The sequence below is a fragment of the Piliocolobus tephrosceles genome, chromosome 5 (genome assembly GCF_002776525.5).
Source record: "Piliocolobus tephrosceles isolate RC106 chromosome 5, ASM277652v3, whole genome shotgun sequence".
Taxonomy (NCBI): Eukaryota; Metazoa; Chordata; class Mammalia; order Primates; family Cercopithecidae; genus Piliocolobus; species Piliocolobus tephrosceles.
In genome coordinates, this window is record NC_045438.1 from 130,910,979 (window position 1) to 130,929,873 (window position 18,895).

The window sequence follows — 18,895 nt, forward strand, 5'->3', positions numbered from 1 at the left end:
CGTCAAGCCTGTAATCCCAGCACTTTGGGAGGCCGAGACGGGCGGATCACGAGGTCAGGAGATCGAGTCCATCCTGGCTAACACGGTGAAACCCCGTCTCTACTAAAAAATACAAAAAACTAGCCGGGCGATGTGGCGGGTGCCTGTGGTCCCAGCTATGTGGGAGGCTGAGGCAGGAGAATGGCGTAAACCCGAAGGCAGGGCTTGCAGTGAGCTGAGATCCGGCCACTGCACTCCAGCCTGGGCATCAGAGCGAGACTCCGTCTCAAAAAAAAAAAAAAAAAAAAAAACTCTTACAGGCTGGGTACAGTGGCTCACGCCTGTAATCCCAGCACTTTGGGAGGCTGGGGCAGGAGGATCACTTGAACCCAGGAGTTCAAGACCAGCCTGGGCAACAGGGTGAAATCCCGTCTCTACAAAAAATTTAAAAGTTAGCTGAGTGTGGTGGCACACACCTGGGGTCCCAGCTACATGGGAGGCTAAGGCAGGAAGATCACTTGAGCCCATAGGTTGAGGCTGCAATGAGCCATGACTGTGTCACTGTACCCCAGCCTGCAAGAGAGTGGTGAGACTCTATCTCGAACAAGAACAACAAAAAAAAAGACCTCTTACAAATGAATGAGAAAAAAGCAGATGACCTAATAGAAACTTAAGCAAAATGCTTAAACAGGCACCTCACAACAAAGTTTAGCCAAATGGCCAATGAAGAAAGATGCTTTATTTTACTAGTCATCAGAGAAATATAAATTAAAAGAAAAATGCAATAACTTTATACAACCAAAATGAAAGTGACCATCAATAGCAAGTATTGACAAAATGTGGACTAACCGGAACTCTCATATATTGGTGGTATGAATGTAAACTGATATAATCATTTTTGAAAACTGGTAGTATCTAGTTTTTTTGAAACATACATACATACATGCACATATCATAATATATGCACATATTATGCATATGATATATGCATATGTATCATATATCATAGTGTCAGCATTCAATACCACCAAATGCTGACAAGGATGTGGAGCAACAGGAACTCTCATTCACTGCTGATGGGAATGCAAAATGGTACACTCACTTGTCAAAGTTTTGCAGTTTCTTACAAAACTAAACATACTCTTATATGATCCAGCAGTTGTGTTCCTTGCTATTTATCCAAATGAGTTGAAAACATGTCCACACAAAAACCTGCAGATATTCATAGCAGCCTTATTCATAATTGCCAAAACTTGGAAGCAACCAAGATGTCTCTCAGTAGGTAAGTGGATAAACTGTAGTATAATTCAGACATTGGAATATTAATCAACACTAAAAAATAAGCTAGCAAGCCATGAAAAGACATGGAACTTAAATGCTTATTACTATATAAAAGAAGCCAATCTGAAAAGGCTACATACTGTACGATTCCAACAATATGAAATTTTGAAAAAGCCAAAATTAGGGAGACAATGAAAAGTTGTTGCCAAAGGTTGAAGAGAAGGGAGAGATGAACAGGCAGAGCAGAGAGGGTTTTTAGGACACTGAAATATTCTGTATGACATTATAATGGTAGTTTCATTACACATTGTCAAAATCCACTGAATATACACCACCAAGAGTGAATCCCAATGCAAACTATGGGCTTTGAGTGATAATGATGTGTCACTGTATGTTCATCAATTCTATCAAATGTTCCACACTAGTGTGAGATGTCAATAGTAGGAGAGGCTGTGTGCGTAGACAGTTAAAGGGTATATGGGAACTCTCTCTTTTTACCTTCTAGTAAATTTTATTGTAAACCAAAAACTCCTTTTTAAAAAATGAAGTCTTTTTTTTTTTTTTGAGACGGTGTCTCACTCTGTTGCCCAGGCTGGAAGTACAGTGGCACGATCTCGGCTCACTGCAGCCTCCACCTCCCAGGTTCAAGTGATTCTCCTGCCTCAGCCTCCCAAGTAGCTGGGACCACACACGTGTGCCACCACACCCAGCTAATTTTTGTACTTTTTAGTAGAGACAAGGTACACTATGTTGGCCAGGCTGGTCTCTAACTCCTGACCTCAAAGTGCTAGGATTACAGGTGTGAGTCAACACACCCAGCTGTGAAGTCTATTTTTTTTAATCTACCAAAGTACACACTTGAAATGTTTACAGTAAACTAAGTCATACTTCAATTAAAAAGTAGAAAAAATCTAAGAAGAAAAAAAATTTTAAGTAATGTGTGATGGTACAAGTTGGGATAGTGATTACCCTTGACAGAAGAAGAAGGGAGTAGTTACCGGAAGAGGATAGGAAGAGGGATTCTTGGGGGCTGGAAATGCTATTTCTTGTTAGCTATTTCTGGTTACATAGGCATATTCACTTTGTAGAAAATTCATTTAGCTATACACTGAAGATTCATGTATTTTTCATTATTTATGTTACACTTCAATAAAAAATTCACATAAAAAAAAGATACAATGGTAGCATGCCTGTAGTCCCAGCTACTTGGGAGGCTGAGGTGGATTGCTTGAGCCCAGGAGTTCTGGGCAGTACTGCATTATGCTGATCAGGTATCACACTAAATTCAGCATCAATATGGCTACCTCCCATGAACAAAGGACCACCAGGTTGCCAAAGGAGGAGTGAACTGGCCCAGGTTAGAATGGAGCAGGTCAAAACTCCTGTGCTCATCAGTAGTGGGATCATGCCTGTCCCAATGTTTTGGGAGGCCAAGACGGGAGGATCACTTGATGCCAGAGGTTCAAAACCAGTTTGAGCAACAGAGAGAGACACCCATCTCTACAAAAAAAAAAAAAATTTAAAGTTTGCCAGGTGTGGTGGCATGCACCTGTAGTCCTAGCTACTTCAGAGGCTCAGGTAGGAGGATCACTTAAGCCCAGGAGTTCGAGGTTGCAGTGAGCTATGATCCTGTCACTGCACTCTAGCCTCCTGGGCAACAGAGCGAGACCCTGTTGAGGGGAGAGGGGAAGGGAAGAAAAAAGAAAACAGAAAAGCAAAGCAAGAAACTGTCTTAAGCTGTCTATAATTCGCCAGAAAGTAAACTTAACCTGTCTAAAACAAATCATCTCTCTCACCACCCACTTACCATCTTCTAGTACAGATTCACTGAATCACTTCAACTTAAGAACTTCCGAAGTATAAACTTTCTCCTACTGAACAAAACAATGCGTACCACTGACAGAGGGCACTACTGGTCGCTTCTCCAATTTCACTTTGGATTTGGCAATAGATGAATTCACAAATGACCTTTCATATCTACGGTTTGTAAGTGAATGAACTTCTATACCCACCACAAGTGACTGACATCATCTTCCATCTGCAGTCCACGTCAGACCCTGCTGCTTCTCTTCTCCTTTACCACCATTCCCCACCATCCAATCTGTCGCTGCTCTTATATTTAAGCCCCCTCTTCATTCCCCACTGCCAGCCTACAATTATTTTCAGCACCCCGCTGCTGCATTCTTCAGGGTTACTTTATCTAGGGTCCACAGGCTCCCACAGTCCATGGGCTAACTGGTTTCCTTTGAAATCACGGGTGTTTTATTTTATGCATTATTCTCAGAAGGGGTCCACAGACTTCACCAGGTTGCCAAAGGGATCCATTGTTCAAAAAGGTTTCATTGCTCTAACTGGTCTCTCTGCCTATACACTCCAATGCATCCTTCACTTTTTTTGAAATATATTATAAATATCATGTTATCCATGCTTAAAATCTTTAAATGCTTCCCAGCTGCTTCCTGATCCTTAAGTTTAACAGTACAGCAATGAAGTATCTTCATAACTGGCCCCTGCTCATCTCCCTAGGTTTCTCTTGCTTCCTGCCATACCCTGCAGCTAACATACTGAGTTGTGTTTGCAATTCTCTTAATTCAGCACACTTTCCCATTCCTCTGTGCCTCTCTGTACAAGCTGTTCCCTCTGCCTAGAAATCCCCTCCTTACCATCTTCATGTGGTTAACTTCTGCTCATCTTTCATACCTAGCTCAAGCCCAACGCACGAGAAGCTCTCCTGGCCACCCTCAGTTCCCATGTAGGTAAGCTGCCCATTAGTGTTCTTCTCACAATACTCAGTGATCTCCCAGAGCACTTTTCTAACAGTGTTTTGTCAGTTCACTGATCCACCTTCCCTTCTGGACTGTGAGCTTTGTTAGGCAGAAGCCAGACCAAGGTATCCCTTGCCTAGTATAGCTCAAGACACAAGATAGAGTGTTTAACACTTGCTGGAAAAAGGACTGGCTCTGGAAAACAGCCAAAGGTTGGTCAGAAACTTCACCAATTAATGAAGTGGCATCAGTCTGAAGATCACTATAAATGCAAACTGCCCATATAAGGCAAGATAGTTCTGTATTTACTAATCTGCCATCAACACTCCTTCTTTCAAGTTGGGAAGCTGGCCTTTAATGAATGTAATTACCATGACCAGGCTCTGTGGCAAGGGCTTGACAGGCATCAGAGCTCACTAAATCTCAAAGCCAACTCTAAGATATTATTTGTTTAAAGATAAAGAGACAGAGAAGTAAACTCACATCTTTGATTCCAATCCAGATCTTTGATTCCAAAACCCATGCCTAGCCACTTAGCTCAGTTGGTTTTCTGGAGATAAGAGATCAGTATGCCCTTCATCTTCGGAGTTTTGGAGGAGTTTGGGATAGACGAGAGAGGGGGCCCTTCATCAGCCTCTCAGCAAATAAGAAAAGGTCCTATTCCCCAGAAGTACTACTGCTACATTATTCAAGATCTAATATAACTTCCCCATATGTATTCACTGTAAAATGTTTTAAAAGAGAAGGGCTTTATGAGTTGTTTTTCTAAGAACAGCAAGTTAAATAGACGATGGGCAAGACTGTTCAATGCCCCACCAGGCATGGGGGGGAAAGGGGGAGAAGAAAAATCATTCCCAAGCAATGGAACTAACAGGTTGTAGCAATTCCAATAAAAGAAAGGTAGGTTGAGTCTCCATGGCCTGCTGCAAAGAGAAACCATGCAGCATTTTTCTTTAACTGGCTTAGAAGGTACCTATGGTCTTAGCAGAAGAGCCCATGGGGTTCTAACATGATGGAACACCAATTTTGCTGAAAGCTGCTGCTATTTCCACTAAACTTTAGTTTGGAATCTGTATCTCAGCTGTCATCCTGTGATCATTAGCACTTTCCTGTAAGGTCCCAGGGGACTCACATACCACACTTCAAGAAAAGACAGAACATTTCATTAACCCTAACCACCACCTTTTCACATTAATTACTCTAGCCTTACAGATGAGACCACCTCTCACAGATTGACTAAACGATGGTGGCCACAAAGCTACTTCATTCCCAATTATAATCCCACCATTCTACTGTCTTCCATGTGTCCCCATCCTCATCCCCCTTGCCCCAGTCTTTGCCTCTGACCACCTTCTGTGTCCTTTCCCTTCTAACTCACCTCCAAATCTGCAGTCTTAAATAGATCTCTGTCCAACGACTTTACTACACCGCAACTTTAAACACAAACCCAACAGTCTATTCTTCCTGTCCCTAACTCCAACCAAAAACACACACAATGTAAAATTCTAGTTTATTTAGAATGAAAACTACTCATGTAAATTTGGTGGCTTTCAACTATCAGATTAGAATATATAATCCTAGAAAGTTTAAAACCAAGGGTAAGAAAATGCAGTCTGTAGGGACATACACTTCCAAAGATCAGGATTTTTGAGATCCCCTAAAGAGATCCTACTATACAAGAGTGCAGTACTCCACACATTGTCACTCAAGATTTTATCTGTCATTTGCAAAGACTTTTTCATTTAAGTCAAAGCAACTGTTCCTTAATAGATCCTGCTCAATATTCCCTGAAGAAGAAGATTAGCCTTAAAAATAAAATGCATGGTTTAAGCACATATTGGAAGTGCTACAGCATGGATGGGGTTGGGGGAACAGGGTGAGCTAGTTAACAGTGACTAATCAGTGACAGAAACAGGGAACTCAGGCCTCAGAGACTACATGAACATGTCCTCCCAAATCAATAAAAAAATTAAAAGTTCCTACGTGCAAATATTTTTGTGGGTCAATATACAAAAACACTCCTCCATTTATTTTACTTTTATTTTATTTTTTTGAGCCGGAGTCTCACTCTATTGCCCAGGAGTGCAGTGGTGCAATCCTGGCTCACTGTAACCTCCACCTCCCGATTCAAGTGATTCTCCTGCCTCAGCTTCCCGAGTAGCTAGGATTACAGGCGCAGGCCATTAAGCCCGGCTAATTTCTGTATTTTTAGTAGAGATGAGGTTTTACCATGTTGTCCAGGCTGGTCTCGAACTCCTGACCTCAGGTGATCTGCCCACCTCAGCCACCAAAGTGCTGGGATTACAGGCATGAGCCACCAAGTCTGGCATCCTCCACCTTTTTTTTTTTTAAGCAACAAAGTCTCATTATGTCACCCAGGCTGGAGTGCAGTGGCTATTTACAGGCTCAAATCCACTGCTAATCAGTCCACAGAACAGTTCTCTACTTGTAAAGGTAAGATAATACCTTTAAGTTATATTAAAAGGAAAAGGCAAACTAAACTGCATGCAGTAAAGTCAAACAATGTAAAGATTTTGTATGTACGGGCAAAGTTTCACACATGAACACATAAAGACTTGAAAAACCTGGTTTTTTAGATATCAGCAACAACTGAAGAAAACCAATAATACCATCCAGGCCAGGCGCGGTGGCTCACGCCTGTAATCCCAGCACTTTGGGAGGCAGAGGCGGGCAGATCATAAAGTCAGGAGATCGAGACCACCCTGGCTAACACGGTGAAACCCCATCTCTACTAAAAATGCAAGAAATTAGTCAGACGTGGTAGCGCGTACCTGCAGTCCCAGCTACTAGGGAGGCTGAGGCAGGAAAATCGGCTTGAATCAGGGAGGTGGAGGTTGCAGTGAGCCAAGATCGCACCACTGCACTCCAGCCCGGGCAACAGAGTGAGACTCCATCTCAAAAAAAAAAAAAAAAGAAAAGAGTAACACCATCCACGCCTCCCTAGGCACAGAAACCAAGAAATCATAAATCCAAAAACAATTCACATTGAAATCACCATACCTTCTCCTACCTCTGGTTTATTTTTTATTATTTATTGCTAGTTAATACTCTTATGACTAGTTTAAGAATAACTATACTATTCAATGTACTTTATGTATCTCATTCATAAATCTTTTCAGGAGATGATTTTGCCAGCCCATTTTTTCTGCCGAAAGCATCCTAGAAAGGGCTGCCTTTAAAAAATGATGATCTGAAATAGATAAAAGTTTTCAAAGCACAGAAATGACAGCAAAGTCCACCACCCACTCTGTGTTACCCAACTTCCTGCCTCCACTCTTTCAGTTAGGTACCATAAGCCACAGAAAATTTTTTTTACTTTCCTGTAAAAAATAAATGAATAAAATCAAGTGCCTGGACAAAGAAGCTGACCACGGGAAGAGTATTTGTGATATTCTTGAATGGTCAGAACGCTTCCCCTTCCAGGAAGTGTGGCTATAATTGTGATTATTTTATGCAAATACACTTCAACTTATCAGTGTGTAAGAGTCCAAGAAGCAGATAAGACATCAACAGCTGTTACTCCACACCACTCCACTTCAGCAGAAATAAATGAAAAAAGACACTCCCAAAAAGGTCCTAAGTACATCACCAGCCTCACTCTACCAGGTAGTTACTAAAGCTTCAATAAAGCTAACTAGAGCTTATTCACACCTGGAAACAGAATGCTCTGGTGTGGCTTGGCCCTCCTCTTCCATCCAAAGCCAGCGTGGTAGTAAGCAGCATCAAAGACCTCTCCCAGGACATTCTTCTACCCTAATAAACTCGAACTTGCCTATGATATGGGACATCTGGTACAGCTAAATGAACAGATGTAGTTAGCTAGTACATCATCCCTCCTTGAGTTAATAGCTGTAGCCACGTCAGGTACCCGGCACTGTTAGCAGCTCTGTCCCTCAGCTTCATGGATGACATGCATTTTCATTCACCTGTGCCATTCTATTAGACTGGTGCATCACAGATCAGTTTGGTTTTGCCCATTACTGCTGGAAATTCCAATACACCTCACCTTTCTCTATATATAGTAACCTGAATTTACCAGAAAATCCAATCCACTTATCCCTAATCACATATAAAAAGCCGCCATGAGATTTACATTTGTGAAAACAAATATTTTTCCTCCACAAAAGTCATAAAAGCTAACTAGAGCCTATCTACAACCTATCAACTTTCTAAAAGGTGAGTAGCTTCAAAAATTCTTTGAACCAAAAAGAAAATGATTGTTAGACCAACACCTCCCTGTATAAGCCGTGCAGGCTGCCAGTTTAACAGTGCTAAAAGAGCTAAAATGGCTGACTCAAAAGTAACACTTAGAAAAAAGTTCAAATTACAGACTACATTTTAATTCCCACTACTGAAATTTTAATTCCCATTCCTAACCAAAGGAGCACTTCCCAGTACTCTGGATTAACAATAGCATTGCTTCTCCCAGTGGAAATAAACTATGATAGGGCTGGAAAGAAATTTAGAGCTAAATTAGCTAAGTGCCTCATGTTCAGAATGTAAGGAAAAAAGGAATCTAGAGAGCCCACAAGAAAACAGGCTTGAAAACTCTGGCTGCCCGTCAGTCAACATTCTAGAACAGCACTGTCCAACATAACTTTCTTGAAGGATGAAATGTTCTATATCTGTGTTCCTCAATAGGGTAATCACTAGTTACTGAGCTAGTGAGTACTTAAAAGTAGCTACAGTGACTGAGGAACTACATTTTTTAACTTTAATCTGAATTTAAACTGCTACTTATAGCTAATGGCTACCCATACTGGGCAGTGCCATTCTAGAATACAGTTTTAGATTCTGACTAGTAGACACCTTTTTTTTTTTTTTTTTTGGAGACAGAGTCTTACTCTGTTGCCCAGACTGGAGTACAGTGGCACAATCTCAGCTCACTACAACCTCCACCTCCTGGATTCAAGCAATTCTCCTGCCTCAACCTCCCAAGCAGCTGAGACTACAGGTGCGTGCCACCACGCTCAGTTAATTTTTTTTATTTTTGGTACAGACAGGGTTTTACCATGTTGTTCAGTCTGGTCTCGAACTCCTGACCTCAAGTGATCCTCCCGCCTCGGCCTGGCAAAGTGCTGGGATTACAGCCATGAGCCACAGCACCCGGCCAAGACACTTTAAACAAAGTTCCTTAACCTCCTTTTCTGCATATGACACAGGAAATGTCTTATGTTTAAATATCTCACTCAGCAATGTAATCTTGTTACATAGGGACCCAGTCCAGAGCAGGATCACTGTTCCTCCCAAACCCTAGAAAAACTGAGTAACATCAGTGTCATCCCCACAGTTGGAATGAAGGCCCTCTTTTGAAAACCACTCTGACACAAAGTCCCACGAAATCCAAAAAGCCAGAATCTGAACGATTTTGCAAGCATTGCATTACAAGTGCTGGGTCAAGACCAATCACTTCCTTCAAGTAGTTTTGCTAAGATATCAACCTTAACCTTTCTTCAAAAACAGAAAAGAATTGCTTTCCTTTTTTTTTTTTTTTGCAGGGGAAGGAACTTTGATAGGCTCTGCTTCCAGCCTCAGCCACAAAGCCATGCAGCCCTGCCAGTCCCAGGCCTGCGTGAAAAAGAAAGTAAGAATACTTAACCTCAATTTTGATCTATGATTATTGCAGGAATTCAAAATATTACATCACTTTGCATGGACAGAACCTCCCTATGACCTAATAAAAAATCCAAATGATATTAGTTCTCACTGTCTAAGTATTCTGTTCTAAATAAATAATCTTTTTATATACTATTCTTGGTTTCTTTTTAAGGACTTCATTATTTTCAAACAATTCTTAGTTCTCTGATTTTTAGAGCGAGGAAAGGTTGATTTGTGAAAACTAATGTTAATTTTGATCCCATTAAGGATTATAAAGAGATTCTTAGTCAAAACTGTTCAGTATGATTTAAAGTTTAGAATTCTCTTCCATTTTGGAAGGGAGGGGAAGAGTGGGAGATGGAAAATGGAGAAGAGAAGATGATAAAACCAAAAGAGCCATATGCTAACTGGACCTAACTCTAAATAGCTATTGCCTCAAACCAACAGAAAGACGACTATGTTTGTTTAAATTAAAAAAGAAAAAAAAAATTATTTCCCTGTGTTCCATCACATCAAAGGGACAAATTTCCTATTTTCTGAATCCCCCAAATGTAATCAGGAAAATAGGGCAAGTAGATAAATGAACTGACAATGAATACTTAAATCATGTTTTATCTTCAGAGGCACACAATACTCAAAGATGCAAAGTAAAACTCCACAAGCAAGCTTTTATGTTTTTTAAGAGAATGTTTAAGGGGGTTTTATAATCAAGGGATAAGTAGTGACATCAATGGAATGAACATTCTACTGATTAGTGATTCATACTGTGTTCACATGATCTTGAACGCCCAGGTTAAGCTGGCTGAAGTGTGGCAACATGTTACAATTGTGAGACTGAGACTGAAGAGGCAAAATGAATGTGAAGTCCACACACTGTGAGGAGCCAAGCAAACTAGCTAGATAATTTAGACAGTGACAGTGACAGAGTTGATGTTCTACAGCAATTCACTAAGGTTAGGCTCAGAGGGAAAAAATATATGTATTGATTCTAAACTAGTCAGTATCTTATGATTGCCAAAAATAAGGTGGAATAAAACAAATCCTGTTATGTTTTCAATCAATTTTCTACTAGTAGCGATTTCAGAAATGAAATTTATTTTAGGAGATTATCCCTATCCTTATCTCGACCCATCCCTATCTTAAAGTACATCTCATATCCAGCCAATAGTTTGTAGGCAAAATGCTTCAACAGACATGATTATAAAAATGAAATAGTAACAAAATCTATTTCCCTAAGAAAATGAACCCATGTGATATGTCTGTCATGACTTGTTAGAAGAGCTTCTTTTTTAAAATCAAAACAATGAATAGTTTACCTAATAAGCCCCATATTTAACTATTCCATTATTTCCTAAATACCAGACTGAATGCTTACGTCTACTACACTTTAAGTTTATTTACAAAATAGTAATTCCCAAGGTTTCCATATGTCATTATGAGATTATCTCCAATTGTAAAAGCAAAATATCAATAGTAATTATATTTCTGTACTTAAATAAAATTAGAAAACACTTCTGTCTTCCATCCTAATTACCCTGTTATCCTATAATACACATACTATATTTTTATACTTATTTTTCCTCCTATCTTTTCTGTAATAGTCTAGGTCTGCGTATTTGTGAGGAATCTACATGCCTCAGCACTTTTTAAATGTCTAAATAATTTAAAATGCAGCTTCAACAAATACCAGTTATATCTGCATAGTTTAAGTGTTTTCATGTATCTGTATATTTCAACTAAAGAAAATGTACTAATTGACTATTTCATTTCAGATACGACAATTATCAACAAATACGTTTTTTTGCCTGAGTACTGAATGCCTAAAATGAGCCAAGAAAATGTTCATATTTCACTGAAAGTTTTAAGTCCATGTCTCAGGGAAAAATTTGTTTTAATCCTAAAAATATGATGTTAATATATATACCGGCTACAAGTGGTGGCTCACGCCTGTAATCCCAGCACTTTGGGAGGCCGAGGGGGGCGGATCACCTGAGGTCGGGAGTTCGAGAACAGCCTCCCCCAACTCTACTAAAAACAAAATTAGCTGGGTGTGGTGGCACATGCCTGTAATCCCAGCTACTCAGGAGGCTGAAGCAGTAGAATCACTTGAACTCGGGAGGCAGAGGTTGCGGTGAGCCGAGATCGCGCCATTGCACTCCAGCCTGGGCAACGAGAGTGAAACTCCCTCTCAAAAAAACAAAACAAAAAAATATATATGTAATATAAACAACTTGCAACGTTATTATCAACTTCATTATCAACTGGTTAATATTCAATAATTTCCATGGTAGCAAAGTTTCCCAGTGGAGATGGTCTCTATAAAATAACTTAATTACCTGTACACAATTACACAATATAAGCCAAGAGGGAGAGAACTGGAAACTAACTGTTACAAACACTAATGCATTTGAATTGTACACTCCTCTTGGCATTCTTCTTTAACTGCATTTTCACAAGAGAATGCAGTTAAAGCTCTCCTATTCAACCAAGCCCTACTGATTAGTGTCCTGACTGGACAACGCTGGGCAGCAAGTCCTGCAGCCTGAGTCACTGGGAAGAGCAGCAATCCTCAAGGAACTGCTGTTAGTCTGCTGGTGCCAGAACATTCTGCTGAGAGGCTCCTCAGCAAAGGGCTGGGTGTGGGCCCTGGCTAGCTGACTTTAGACCTAGAGCTTCCAAGGAGTGCACTGCTGCACAAAATTTTTTAGAACATATTCACCTTTATTTTCATGAAGGGAAAAGGCAAAAGATACCTCCTGAATGGCTCTCTATTCTCCCCAGCCATTACACTGGCTCATGCCACAACCATGGCAAATCTAGACTTGGCAACATTCCACGAAAACACGTACATCACGTTCATACAGACACACAGAATCATACCCACACCCCCAGGCTACTCTCAAGGACAACCAATAATCTTTCACATTAAAGATATACATCACTTCCTGATCAAAGTTCTTGAGTAGCTCCTCACTGCACTCAGGATAAAAGTCCAAAGTCCTCAGCATTACCTACGAGGGCCCTGTATCACCAATTCCTCTCAATCCCCCAGCCTTATCTCTAGATTGTGATCCCTCTTCACAATCTACCAACAGACCCAACAAACCTGTTCCTCAAATGCGTAGTGCTCTCACTCACATCCCAGCCTTCACCCATGTTAGTCCCACTGCCTGAAAGAAATATTTGTTTCCATACTCTCCTTCTACCCTTCCTGCGGGTCTAGGCAAAAGTGTCACTTTCTCCAGGCTACCTTCCTCTACCTCCACCCCAGCTAGGGTAGGTGCCCCTCCCATACAGCACCTGTAAAATGTATTGCAACTGTCAGTTTACTTCCCTGTGCCCCCTGACCTAGAGTATGGGGCCAGCACCTCCTTGCCCACCATCATATCACAGGCATTCAAATATTTGTTAAATATATTCTAAGTTTACTCAGTGAACATAATATGAATGTGGTCCATGCAGTAAGGGAAACATGTTCAAAGTCGGTTATGATACGATGGAAACAAGGCAGCAATTTTGTTATGCTTTGGTATAAAATACAAACTACATAATTGTATACAAAAGTCCTTAGGAAAGGTTAAAACATTGCACCAAAAAGAACACTTTTCACCATAAAAATATTAGTTTTGTGGTCACTACTCCTGCTAAGTAAATTGCAGTTCATAAAAAGTATCAGAGTGAAAGTATCTAAAAAGAAGCCCTGGTTGCTTATAGGTCAAGTATAACATTAGTGTAACTTTTCCTATCTACTGCCACCAAACTCTCTGGGCATTATCAGAACCCTACCAGCTAAAGGTAAAAGGCTGGCTGGACGTGGTGGCTCATGCCTGTTATAAACAAAAGACCTCTGAAACTTTCTGCATTACCCTATCACAGAAAAATGATTTACTATTTATTATTTACAGTCACTCATTATTTACAATCATATCGTTTACTGATTTACTTTTTCAAGACACGGTTTCACTCTGTCACCCAGGCTGGAAAGCAAGTGACGCAATCATGGTTCACTGTAGCCTCAAATTCCTGGGCTCAAGTGATCCTCCTGCCTCAGCCTCTCAAGTAGGTTGGTCCACAGGTATGCACAAACACACCCGGATAATTTAAAACTCTTTTAGAGACAACATCTTGCTGTTGCTCAGGTTGGTCTCAAACTCCTGGGCTCAAGTGATCCTCCTACTTTGTCCTTTCGTTTGGCCACAGTCATTAATAATGATAATCATCATCATTATTTAAAATGTGTAAAATTGGCCGGGTGAAGTGACTCACACCTGTAATCCCAGTACTTTGGGAGTCCAAGGCAGGCAGATCACCTGAGGTCAGGAGTTTGAGACCACCTTAGCCAAGATGGCGAAATCTCATCTCTCCTAAAAAATACAAAAATTAGCTGGGCATGGTGGTGTGCACCTGTAGTACCAGCTACTTGGGAGATTGAGGCAGGAGAACTGCTTGAACCCGGGAGGTGCAGGCTGCAGTGAACCAAGATCATGCCATTGCACTCCAGCCTGGGCAACAGAGCAGGACTCCGTCTCAAAAATAAATAAATAAATGTAAAAGGCTATTCCATTTTCTTAATCTCTTTTTTTTTTTTTTTTTCCTTTTTGTGGAGAACGGGGTCTCGCTGTATTACCCAGGCAGGTCACGAACTCCTGGGCTCAAGCTATCCTCCCGCCTCTGCCTCCCTGAGAGCTGGGATTACAGGCGTGAGCCACCGCGCCCAGCCATTTTCTTAATCTCTAAGCCTTGATATACGTCTTTCAATAAAGATTCCATTCATGATAACAGTCCGAAGGACATAAACATGTTGCCAGGAGAGAGACCTGATACATCCTGAGCATTAGCTGCCACTCGCAGCAACTTCCTTCAGGACACATGTCTTATAATAAGTCACAATCTGAGGCTTGTGACACAAGATTTTTCCAGGGCAGCAGACTGATGTCATAAACATGATGGTACTAAGCACTCTAAAGAGCTCACCAGCTCCACCCTACACTCCCTGTGTGAAGGGGCAAATTATCCACCCTAAGCCTCAGTTTCCCCATTTAATAATGAGATAATGGTTCCTACCCGCAATATTCTTGTGGGAATTAGACAGTCCATGAAAGCACTTCACAGGCAAACCAATTATTTTCAAATAAAAATGAAGGGAAGAATAGAAATATTTTCACATTTTTAGGACTTTACATATGCTATAACTTCTTTTTGACTAATATCCTTCCACAGGGAAATTTTCGAGAAAGTCAGAAAAATGAGAAAATGAAAATCCACTTCTTTGTCATAACCTTGAGATACAACAGCTTCCACAGAAGTCCACATTAAGATCCACTTTCTAATCTTTCTCTGCACTCCCAAAATTACCCTTAATTTCTGTTAACCATTCCTACAATATGGGAGACAGCAAAGGGAAACTACTTCCATACTTCTTCCCAAGATGTCCTCACCAGAAACAATCTTCCTTCCTGCCTCTGTGTCTCCAAAGATACTGAATCTTTCAAAAAATAAAACTAAAACAAAACGATAAAACATAAAAAGGACTCAAATAACAAAAGCCGGCCTTTAAAGTCTCCAGCTTTCTTACTGCAGAACTACAGTCATGGGGTATGATGGAAGCACCTGTTAGGTGGCAATCCACGAAGCTTAAAGTGTTACCACGAGAATTTAAACTGTAACGGGGGGAGGAAGAGGGAGCTGATTTCCCACCTCACTTTTTTTTTCGCCCTAACACATGATGGCCAAACAATATACGCTATCCACTGTGAACATTTTTATCATTTTTACTTAAAATGAGAAAGAGGGGAATTTGAGAACCAATTGAGGAAACTGGATCTCATATTCCCCAATCCAGGCTGACTTCAGGTTTTGTGTGGTTTTCTTCTTCCTTTTTGACAAGGGAATTTTACAAATCTCCTGAAACGTGTTTTACATAAAGGTGAGACCTCAACAGTCTCATAACTTTACCCCAGCCTAGTTCTGGCCTCGGTTTTTACAAACGGGTGACGTGAGAATAGCTTCCTAAAAGCAAATGGGGCACTGGGATATAATCTAGGAAGTGATGATGCAAGTCTCCGGAGGACGGGGAGGAGGGGAGGTGAAAAAGTCAGAGGAAATACCCTCCTAATGCCTGGGCACCAACTCAAGCCCCGGGAGGGAGGAAGGGCTGGCTTCCACATGCCCAGGGAAGGGGCACCCCTGCTCCTCCTGGAGCGGTCAACGCCGCCCCCTCATTCCTCCCCGCCGCCCTGCCCCCCTCACCCGTGGCCCGGGAGGCCCCCGTGGGCCCGAGCTTCAGGCTGGCGGGTCCCAAAGGGTGGTAACGCACCCCCGGAAGGGCCTTCTCTGCCCACCCCCAGCTCCCCACCCGGTATCCCTCCCTGGAACGCGACCCTCACCCCCTCCCCGTAGGCCCAGGCTGGGCCCAGCCTCCAGGGTTCCGGCATCCCAGGCCCCGAGGCCTGCCCAGGCAGCCCTGGCGTCCGCGCCCCCGGCCCCCGCCCCCACCCGGCCAGGCACTTACCCCCAGAAGCCGCAGGGACAGCGAGGCGGCAGGCTGGGCGCTTTGCTGCGCTCGCTCCCAGCGTCTCCCATGGTGCTCGGCGGCGGCGGAGCTCGGCGGCGGCAGCGGTGGCGGCGGCTGGGCCCGGGCCCCGCTCTGAGAAGGAGGTGGCGGCGGCGTCGGGGGGCTCGGGGCGGGGGGAGGAGGAGGGAGCGGGCGCGCGGGCGGGCGCGAGTCCGGGGCTCGGAGCCGGGATTCCAGGCCGGTCAGCTGGAGGCGGGCCGCACCACTCGGCCTGCGGAGACGGGGGGGCCGGGGGAGGTGCGGAGAGGAGAAGGAGGGAGCCGAGGAGGAGGGGCGTGCGGACGCACCGAGGACCGCGGGGGAGGAGGGACACCGACGCCCTCGACGGCTCCCACCGCCGCTCCCCAGCCAGAGCGATGTCCCGTGCGGTGGCGCGGGGAAGAACCGGAGGTCCCCGCCGGCTCCGGAGTCGCAGCGGCCGCTGTGAAACCCCGGGCCCTGCTGGCTCCGTAACACCGGCCCTCCCCCGGAGGCTGCGCTGACCGGACAATGGCCGCTCCGCCCCTCCCCACTATGCACCCCTCCCGAGGAGTCACAATGGTCTCGCCCGGGGGAGCCACCGCCAAAGCCCAGCAGCTGATCAGCTGGGATCCGGGCGTGCCACTTTGTTCCACGCCTCAAAGGCGGAGTGCGGGACTGTGGGAGAAAGTGAGAGCCTCGGGCTCTCGCCCGGCGACGGGCGACTGAGGCCTTCGTATTCTTAGAACTTTTAAAACCTGAAGCAACCTTATCTTCCCCCTGTCTGAAGAAGGGGAGCAGGTTTCTGAGTACTCCGGGGCGCGGTGTCTCCCCCTAAACGCGAGTGGTGCGCTCCAAGCGGGAGGGGGAGGAGCAGATTAGTTGTTTAGGGTAAATTGGGCCAGTCCCTGAGCGGCGGCGCATGCGCCCGCAGACCCCGTAACCGAGTGCGAGGAGGGGCCTCGGGGAGGAATGCCAAACGCGGAAGTGGAGTTCGGACTTCCCGGGTACTTTAGAGTCAAGGTCCCTGGAGCTGCAGCTCTTGTTCCTGGGCGATGCCGCGGAGCCTTTCTCCCTAGTTTGCCAACTCCCTGGGAATCTCTCTCTCTCCCTGGTCCCCCCACACCCAAACAACTCTTCAAATTCCACCCGGTATACTGGTCTCTTGACAGGAACTTTTGGGAAAAGCCCCACCCGCAGCCCCTTGTCTGGGGCAAGTTCCTTGTCTCTTCCCCCACCGGTGTTGGGGAGTTGCTTGTCTCTCCACTCCCAACCACAGAGCCACAAGTCCATTGCCTGTGCCCGGGCTAGGAGAGCCTCCCTTCTTCCTACAGCTGACTCGTTTGGTTTTTGGAGGGGAAAGGGGAGCTGTGGCAGAATCAGTAATGGAAATTGGTAAGTGATCAAAGAAGTTTGAGACACTAAGAAAATGAGTCCTTTAACGCTTCTAGTCCTTGATCCTGAGCTCATTCTGATCTCCAGCCAGTCGTGAACAGAGAAACCGATTATTGATGACTAAGTTCAACACAGAGGTAACATCCTTCAGACCTTTTGGAAACCCATCGCTGAGGAAGACTTCCTGGCTCTTAGGAATAGCTGCCGTATACCCTCCCGGCCTGTCGGGTATATGAGAGCCTCAGAGAGAGTATTACCTAGATTAATTTGGTTACCAAATGTTGCTATCTTATTTCTTTGTATACCAAATCACATTTCTGTTTGTGCATTCTCTGTGGGTTAACATTGATGTTTATTTTGGACTCTAAAGAGCAAGGATCGCATTTAGCTTAGTATGCCACAGATGCTGTTGATAGTGCAGTTAATGATTGCAAAAATCAAGCCACTTAAAGCCAAAACACCCCAAAACGTGAGGGATAATTTATTATGCACAATATTTAGTTTTAATTTTGTGGATTTTCCAAAGCCTTCAATAAGTATATGTGTAAGAAAGTGCATAGAAAAAGCGGGGCGCTGGGGCTCACGCCGGTGATCCCAGCATTTTGGGAGGCCAAGACGGGTGGATCACCTGAGGTTAGGAGTTCGAGACCAGCTTGGCCAACATGGTGAAACCCCGTCGCTAGTTTTAAAAGATACAAAAAATTAGCCGGGCATGGTGTCGCGCGTGTAATCCCAGCTACTCGGGAGGCTGAGGCAGGAGAATCACTTGAACCCGGAAGGCGGGTGTTGCAGTGAACCGAGATCATGCCATTGCACTCCAGCCTGGGCAACAAGAACGAGAGCGAAACTCTGTCTCAAAAAAGAAGAAAGAAAGAAAAGAAAAAAAAAATGCATAGAAAGGATAAAGCCATACAGCACACCTTGCTCTCACTGGATTCATATTACCCGTAAATCTTCATTTAAACCGACATAAAATTCCCAGATACGTGGAGTAACAGCCTTTGAGTTTAGCAAAGATTAAGTGGGACTGTCTCCCTAGGCATCTTGATGATTTTCTTTTATGGACAGAAAAGGAAACTCCACAACTAAAAGGAGAATTCAACATAAAAAGTGATTGTCATTTTCCAAACTGCTTTCCTGTCTGCCAGTTATTCAACAAACATTTATTGAGTACCCAGTATACACAAGGAATTTCCTCAGCACTCTGGAGACTGAAAGGATTAATAAAATGTAGCATTCACCAGCAGGTCCCTACATATAATGTAGATAATTTGGTTCCAGTCGTCCTCTCAGACTTCATTTTCTGCTCTTCTCTGTTCACCCT

General features: G+C 43.5%; 1 protein-coding gene across 5 annotated transcripts in view; it reads right to left on the reverse strand.

Moving 5' to 3' along the window:
- The window catches only part of ZFAND3 (zinc finger AN1-type containing 3), a 336,930-nt gene extending 320,253 nt beyond the window's left edge, over positions 1 to 16,677 (reverse strand). For all 5 annotated transcript variants that reach the window (XM_023212706.1, XM_023212704.1, XM_023212705.1 and 2 more), the window contains exon 1: positions 16,156 to 16,677. In XM_023212706.1, coding sequence (XP_023068474.1) covers positions 16,156 to 16,226 — 71 coding nt within the window. In that variant the 5' untranslated portion in view covers positions 16,227 to 16,677. The remainder of the gene's footprint in view (positions 1 to 16,155) is intronic.
- Positions 16,678 to 18,895: the final 2,218 nt, after the last annotated feature.